Source organism: Microtus ochrogaster, unplaced genomic scaffold (assembly GCF_000317375.1).
Source record: "Microtus ochrogaster isolate Prairie Vole_2 unplaced genomic scaffold, MicOch1.0 UNK85, whole genome shotgun sequence".
In the NCBI taxonomy this organism is placed as follows: Eukaryota; Metazoa; Chordata; class Mammalia; order Rodentia; family Cricetidae; genus Microtus; species Microtus ochrogaster.
Window position 1 is genome coordinate 1466848 of NW_004949183.1, and position 8219 is coordinate 1475066.

At 47.8% G+C, this 8219-nt stretch overlaps 1 protein-coding gene across 5 annotated transcripts; it reads right to left on the minus strand.

Annotated features, from left to right (window-relative positions):
- Nucleotides 1–662: 662 nt before the first annotated feature.
- Fam50a (family with sequence similarity 50 member A) lies at nt 663–7820 on the minus strand. Of its 5 annotated transcripts, XM_005370690.3 has the most exons (13): nt 7582–7818; nt 6327–6411; nt 6127–6226; nt 5498–5643; nt 3095–3171; nt 2914–2980; nt 2513–2574; nt 2271–2347; nt 1874–1928; nt 1640–1688; nt 1487–1557; nt 1247–1357; nt 697–871 (listed from the first exon to the last, which is right to left on the minus strand). In XM_005370690.3, the coding sequence occupies exons 1-13, from the start codon at nt 7690–7692 to the stop codon at nt 863–865; spliced, it is 1020 nt and encodes a 339-aa protein (XP_005370747.1). In that variant the 5' UTR covers nt 7693–7818; the 3' UTR covers nt 697–862. The 5 variants fall into 5 exon arrangements, 4 of the variants coding, with proteins under 4 accessions (XP_026633619.1, XP_026633618.1, XP_005370747.1 ...); XR_003376670.1 differs by having other exon boundaries at nt 696–871; nt 1640–1928; nt 7582–7819; XM_026777818.1 differs by lacking the exon at nt 1247–1357 and having other exon boundaries at nt 663–871; nt 1640–1928; nt 7582–7819.
- Between the last annotated feature and the right edge of the window lie 399 nt (nt 7821–8219).

Below are 8219 nucleotides of genomic sequence, written 5' to 3' on the forward strand. Positions count from 1 at the left end.
TAGCTATGGCTATGTAGAGAGAATCTGTCTAAAGAAATAAATAAAATGAATGGGTAAAAAGAAGAATCTTTTGGTGTTATCTGTAAAAGAGACTGACACAGGATCTTACTCTGTAGCTCAGGCTGGCCTGGAACTTGCTGTACAACCCAGGCTAATCTCAAAACTCATTATTCCTCTGCGTCTACTTCCCCAGTGCTAGGATTATAGGTGTGAACCACACACATGGTAAAATGACCAAAATATTACATGTTATCTCAACAAAAATATTTTAGAGCTGGAGAGATAGCTCAGCTGGTAAAGTGTTTGCCTTGTAAACATAAGATTATGAGTTTAATCCACAGAATCTATATTTTTAAAAGCCCAACACTGATGGTATACATGTGCAATTTCAACCCTGGAGAGATAGACAGACAGGTAGCTCCCTGGGGCTCACCAACCTTCAAGCCTAGTGTACTTGGCAAGTTCCAAGCCAGTGAGAGATGCTATCTCCAAAAATAAATAAATAAAAATAAAAAAGAAAGATGGGAACAGAATGACACCCAGGGTTGCCTTCTGGCATGCATGCACATGCATGAACACATGCATGCATGCACACACACACACATACTCACTCACTCACTCACTCTCTCTCTCTCTCTCTAAAAATAAAGCACAGGTTCTTATAATGTAGGCACTCCAGCTCCAATGTGAACTTTTTTATTGTAAAAGAGAAAAACAGTAATGACAATATTAGGGCCAGAGAATAGCAACTAACATCCTCCCAGAGTGCTCTGGCATGATCCCAGGGAATCTAGGCACCTGGAGCCCTGAAGACATGAGGGACACTCTGGGGAAAGTGAAGGTCATGCCCACTTCTGGATGCTCACCGGATCTGGTGTGAAAAAATGGGGACACATGAAACAAGGAATGGAAGCCAGGAAATAAATAGGGGCAGGCTAGCATATCACTTTTGATTCTCCTCCTCCTCTTTCTTTCTCTCTCTTTGTGTGTTATAATGGTCTTACTATGTAGCCTAGAGTATCTGGTAACTTGGTGCTCCTCTTGCCTCAATCTCCCCTGTGGATTACAGGTATGTTCTACCATGTCAGGTTAGTTATCTCTGGTTTCCTGGCAGGATGGTTGCAGATTACTAAAAGCTGAGATGACTCCCATCCCCTAACTTTGAACTGCCCAGAACAAGCAGTGGGACACCAAGAAGTGGCTTCCCAGGACCTAACCTTCCTGCCTGCCTTCCCTGCCTCCTCACCGTGTACTTGTCCCATTTCTTCTCTGGGTCATAGGGCTCCCAGCGACTGGCAGGAAAGATGTGCTTGTTCTTCTCATACCAGCTCCTCAGCACCACTTTGCCTGCATGTGACTGGGGAATGAAGGCTGTGATTCAGGGCCATCCTACCTGACCTTGCCTTCCTGTGACTTCTCCCCAAGGATAACCCCAATGTCAGGCTCAGGACGTCTTTGCCTGCCCAGTACCCTGGCACTATCATACCTCATCCTTCTCCACAGTGGCATCACTGAGCAGTCGTACATCATCATGAACATCGAAGTTGAAGAGTGGCCCTGGAGGGGAGAAGCAGTAATCCCAAAGCCATACTACTGCCTTTCCCAACATATTAGAAAAAGCTAAGCTAGAATCACTCACCACTCTTTCCTCGTGCTTTGGTGACGATGAAATCGTAGAAGCTGTGATGCTAGGAGCAGAGGGTGGGAAAGGCAAGCTTGATGATCCATCATGGTCTCTATCACCCACTCCCCACACTCCTACCTGCAGGGTGGGAGCAGGCACCACTGTGCCTACTAGCCCTGGAAGAGTGCACAACAGTATAGTGACTCTCCTATGAAACAGTGTGCTTGACTCAGGGTTGAAGGGACTCACGTGGGGGATGATTAGGTCCTCCTTGATATACATGAGCTGCTCCACCCCTGCTGACCTGAAAGAGATTGGAGGGGATGAATACTTGGAAGTCAGTGAGTTGGCACAATACTTTAAGCCTTAATGCTTAAGGGAAGCTGTGCAGTTTAGTGAGCCTGGGATAGCAGTCCCAGTGTCTTCCACTTCTGGACCATATCACCAAGGCAGGGCTCTCTCACCTGAGCTCTCTACAGCAAGAAGTTAAGAAAAAAGGGCACAACTCTCCTCTTTGAGCAGCACAGTGCTCAGCACAACATCTTCCCAGCAGTGGAGCAGTCAGCATGGTTGTCTGATACTCTGGCTGGGGAGGCAGGCTCTTCAGGTGCATAACAAAGGCACACACAATGCATAGCTTGCTCACCTGAGCTCACTGAAGTCTTTGCGCAAGATCTCGAGTGCTTTCTGCAGGAACTGCTGCATGGTGTTGCCCTTTTTCATCTGCAGAAGCAGGTATACCAGTGGGTTGGGAAGGAAAGACAACGGCCCAAAGAAATACCTCCAAAAAGACAAAGATCCACCCTGCTATCCACAGAGGTTTCCCAAGCCAAGACTGTCAGTTGCTTTCTATTGAACTCAAGACAAAGGAGCTCTTCCATTGCCTACCTTAACTGTGCGCCGGTGTCCAGAGCCATCCCAGTAACTAAAGGTGATTTCAATCTCTTCACCTACAAAGAAGAGTTGCCTCTTGGTCTAGAGACCCAAGTGCCCAGAGTTCCCTTGGGCTACATAGCCAAGGTGAATATTTGCAAGAGAACTTCTTGAGTCTTAGTCCTGTTTTTTCACTGCCCCAACTTTGGATCACACATGTTCAACTCTACTAGAACTTATTGTTTTTGTGTCTGTTTTGTTTTTAACTTTTTGAGATTGGGTCTCATGTAGCCAAGACTGGCTTCAAACTAGCCATGTAGCTAAGGATGACCTTAAACTTCAGATCCTCTTGCCTTAAGCTCTTGAATGCTGAGATAACAGGCCTAAGCAACTGTATCTAGCTATATAGTACTTACTCTTGATTTTCTCCTGCTTGGCTTCCCATTCCTGACGCAGCTCTTCTCGAAGCCGATTTTCCTCCTCCTGAGAGGAAATGGACAAAGGATGAGGTTAAGGGCTGCTCCCTGAGCAATAGTTTCCACCAAGGTCAACTTCATGATCAATACAAAGGCAACACCAGAGCCAGGCAGTTTTTACCTCCCTGTCCCGGTCAGGTAAGAAGCTCGTGTCTACATCAGGGTTCTTCCCCAGTTTCCTTTTCTTTGTGGTAATCTCTAGAGCAATGAGACAAACATCTTACCATTTTTCAGAAAATGATTCTGTGGTTTTGTTTTTAGACATTTATGTAACCCCGAGTGACCTGAAACTCTCTTATGTAGACCAGAATGGGCTCAAACTCAGAGATCTACCTACCTCTGTCTCCTGAGTGCTGGGATTAAAGGCATGTGGCACCATGCCTGTACTAAAAATGGTTTTGATCTCCATGGACCTGTCTGTCTGTAAGGTCTCTCAGGCAACTGGAACATGTTTTAAGAACTACTGACTTAGCCAGCCTTGATGGAACACACCTTTAATCCCAGTACTCTCAAGAGCAGAGGCATGTGGATCAGGGTTTAAGCCCAGCTTGGTGTACACAGTGAGTGCCAGACATACCACAACTACAGTTAAACCTGTTTTAAAAATAATCATTCATGCCGGGCGGTGGTGGCGCACGCCTTTAATCCCAGCACTCAGGAGGCAGAGGCAGGCGGATCTCTGTGAGTTCGAGACCAGCCTGGTCTACAAGAGCTAGTTCCAGGACAGGCTCCAAAACCACAGAGAAACCCTGTCGATCATTCATATGATGGTGGCACACACCTTTAATCTCAGCATTCGGGAGGCAAAAGAAGGCAGATCTTTGGGAGTTTGAAGCCAGCCTGGTCTAAAACTGCTAGGGCTATTACACAGAAAAGCCTTGTTTCCAAAAACACTAAAATAAATAAATAAAATAAAAATAAAGGGAAAAACAGAACTACTAACCTAAATAAATAACAAGCATAAACTAAAAGAAATAATCATAGATGCCAGGGAGCTGGGTGTCTAGTTCCTATTGCTAAGACCTCAAAATGATGGAAAGGGAAAACTCACCACCAGTGCTTTTCAAAAGTCTCAGTGAACTCGGGGTAGTGGCACACACCTGTAATCCTAGCACTCGGAAGCCTGAGGCAACAGCACTGAAATTTAGAGGCCAGCCTAGGATATACAGTAAGACTATCTGAAAGAAAAAGATCCCACTAATACACAGTGAGGTTGACAACCTTTCCACTAGCCTGTGCAATCTAGAATTGCTCCTAAGGTAGACGCAAGATGATTATCAAGGTCAGACTGAGCTACATAAGACCTTGTCTCAAAATAAATCAAGCACTACTTGCCACCTAAAGCCCTGAGCACTACTGAATGTATATCTAACTCAACAAGCTATCTAATGATATTATTTCACATACAGTTGGGTTAAATGTACTACTAAAGTGGAAGGGCCCAGTGTGGTGGTACACACTTATAATCTTAGCATTGAGGAAAATCTCAATAAAAGAAATTTAAAAAAAATTAAAGCGGCAGGAAACAACCACAGGAAGGGGGACCTACATGACTAAGATAACAGCTATTACCTAACTTATTCCAAGTCCTCAAATGCGTCCTTTGTCCTGTTATTTCAGTCCAACTGTTTCACTTCATTATCTACTCGTCCTAACCCTCTCCCATCTCTGCAACTAATGAAATACTCATCCTTCATACCCAACACAACTATTCCCCATATAACTCTTTCTCTCACATGGATCTCATAATTTCCCCTGGGCTCTAAGGAAAGCAGCATTCCTGAGTGTCCGGAGTCCATACTGACTGTGTAGCCTGGCAAGGCACAGAACAGATATACATACATAGGGCTATACATTAGAGGCACTGGATTTTAGAAGGTATAAGATCAAATTCATCAATCACTACCAGTGCCCAGTGGCCACCTGTGGTGAGCAGTTACAATACCTGGCAGTGGCCAGGCATGGCACACACTTTAATGCCAGTACTCAGGGAGGCAGAGGCAGGTGGAACTGGTGTGAGTTCAAGGCCAGTCTTGTCTACAAAGTGAGTTCCAGACAGCCAGGACTATTACACAGATAAACTGTATTTTGGAAAAACAAAACCATACCAAATCAAACAAAAAAAAACCCTCACAATACCTGGCAGTGTAGTCACAAACATTCCCATTATTTCAGAAATTTTCAGCAGGCTATCCACTCCCCTCAGTTTATCCTGTGTGCCCCAAAGGACAGCTTCTGGATCCCTTTAGACCAGGCACTAGTCCTCTGGTAACTTCCCACACTGGTGGCTCCTGTACAGGGACCTCTGGCCTAGCTCTGACTCAGTCTTCTGCTGCCAGTACTTCTGTACTTTAGCTTTAAAACAATGGTGCTGCCTCAGTTCTGTTTTTCCTTACACTGTGTGAAACTAGGGACCACAAGCCCAGTAGGTAACCAGGGCTAAAGAATGAGTGTGCTTCTTCCTTTGCCGGCCCAAATGTTAGCCCAAATGCCAGGACAGAGCTCTGGCTGGCGGTGCCCTCACCTGCCCTCTCCAGTTCCTCCTCATACATGGCCACCTCTTCCTCCTCTTCACCTCCCTCCTCTTCTTCCTCCAAGGTGAAGGACAGGCTAGAGATCTTCCGCTTGGCCTCCTTCTTGCGCTCCTTCTCTCGCAGCTTCTCTAGCTTCCTACCAAGGCATGGATGGCCATCATGCCTCATGTTCCTGCCCTGAGGCCCCTTCTCTGACCCAGAGCCACTGTGTACCTAGCAAGGGGTCCACTTAGCACAGGCTGGATCTCCCCAGCACCCCAGAGGGATTCTATTTGCCCTAGTTTACTTCAAGCTCAGGGCTCTGATTATGACACACCAAGCATAAAGGACACAGGGGTCATGGGACAGAGAGGAATGGGGACAATGCAGGCTGTTCAGGCACCCAGTAAAAAGAAAGGACTCAGAAAGGACTCACCACCATTACAGAGGAACAGAAAGAAAGATAAACCTGGAAAGTGAGAACCAGTGTGGAGCTCAATAGATACCACAACTGCTCCCAAAGCAGAAAATGGGGTCTCCCTGTGGAATGGGGATGGGAACAGCCTGACCCACCCCAGAAATTCCCAAGCACTAGCTGTACTATAAAGGGAGGACGGCTTAGAGAGGATGGGGGACCCACAGCTGTAACTCCTTTGACTGTTCCTTTTTTGCCAGCTGCTTCTCTCTCTCTTTCACCAGTGCCTCCTGTTTGGCCTTCATGTCATTCAGGGTCACGAGACCTGTGAGGCAAGGAGATAGGGAAGGGAAGGCTGGTCATCCAGGGCCAGTGAAGGAGTAGCTCCTGGCTCTGGAAGAAGGTGGTACAAGTGTCTTGCTTACCCACGGTACTGGACTTGAGCTCTGCTTCCACAGCGTCATAGTGGGCAGAAAACTTCTTATCAATGTTGGATTTCATTATATTCTCCTGCAGGGGAGGGACACATCAGTGAAGGTCATCCACCACTCCACTGTGGAAGTGAAAGAGTGGCTATGGATCCCAGATCGGTACCCAGACACACTATGATATAATCTTAGAAAACACAGACATACACCCTTCCTTTTCTAGGTGGAAGGGTCCATGAAGCTAGGAAGGCTAAAGTAGCCAAAGGTCATCCTTTCCTTGTCATCTCTAAGCTGCTCTGGCCTCTTCAGGTCTCCAGCTGGGCATCAGCACTCCCTCAGTACCCTACAGCCACCACCATACTCACCTTTAAGTTGAAGATCCTGAGACCCAAACCATGGGATTTCAGGAAAGAATAAACAAGAAAATGAGGGATCCCTGTGAGAATTTTCCTTCATTTTGGCCCAGGATGCTGTCAGCAGTCATCCAGGTCACTGTTCTTCAGTCCAGTCCTATCTTAATAGGTACAATTTAGGTCCCTCTCTGACCAGGATTTCAAATGAATGGGCAGCAGAAGTATACTTCCAGCTGCCACTGAGGCAATGAGGTCAGAACTAGAGAACTACGTGTCAATCCAAGCATGACTGAGGGTTGATGATACCTCCATCTGATGGCTGGTTCTTGGGTTTGGCCTCTCACTTCCCTAGATAGGGCCTGTTCTCACCTGGAGAGCTAAGGCCCTGCTTCTGTCAGGAGTCTTGCCCAAAGGATTAAGCCAAGGTCTCCTTGGTACCACGCCCCTGAATCCAGTGGCCACTGACTGAAGAAGCCCTGAGGGACGCACTAGTATTCTGGGATGCTAAAGGCTCTGGAATGAGCTTCAGGGGCATACTCCTGTGCCTCTCCACAGGAAATGTATGTATCGGAAGCCTGGGAACATGAACTAGGAAACTCTGTGCTCAAGTCTCACCCAACATCAGTGCCACCACTGTGGATCCCTCCTGCTAAAGTTTTCACAAGCTAGTGGTCTCAATCTCTGACAAGGCCCAACACTGAGCCCACTTTACAGAATACACTGTCTCAGCTGGCTTCCAATACCAGTCAGAGATGCAGAACCAAGTCCCGCCCCCGGTGTGGGGCCCGCCCTCTGGGCTCTCCTAGCCCGCCTAGGGGTCTCCCAGAGTCAAGCAGCATGAGACCGCCAGGGGGCCTGCACGAAGCGCATGCTCTGAGGCGCCCCGGCCTGGCCCACACCTCTGCGATCCTCTGCTTCATCTGTTCCATTTGCTCACGCTGTTTCTCCCTTTTCTTCATCAGGTGCATGGCGCGGCCCGCCTCGCTTGCGGCACCCTTATACTGAGCCATAGTGACTATGGCTATGGCTGTGGCGGCAGTGGCGGCTGTGGCGGCGACGAGCGGCGGCAGCGGAGACGACAGTGGCGGTGCAGACTTCTGCCTGAAGGAGTCCTGGCGACGGCGGTTTAGTCAGCTGACTATGACGTCACCAACCAGGGAACGTACGGACGCTGGCCCTGCCTTACGCCCTCCCCTCCCCCCCCCCGTGACTCTGGCACGTGATCACACCTCTCCCCGCCCCACAGGAGGCCGGGCTCCTTCCCTCACCGTGTTTTGATAAACTACAAATTCTCCTCGCTCTATTGTGACAGAGCTGTGTCCCCTAGTTTCTTGCACGCCCTCAAAGTTAACTGCTGTCTTAAGCTACAGTCCCCTTGAAGTCTCCTGTTGGCCCCAAGACTGAGCACAATGCTCCCCTGAGTTGGTTCTTAGAGCTCTTGAGCTATGTCTCATGGTCAGGTGTCCTCATAACTTTGAAGCTATTTCCCCTACTTTGTCACAGACTGACACTTATTTGGCGGCTTGGATTTTTTTTT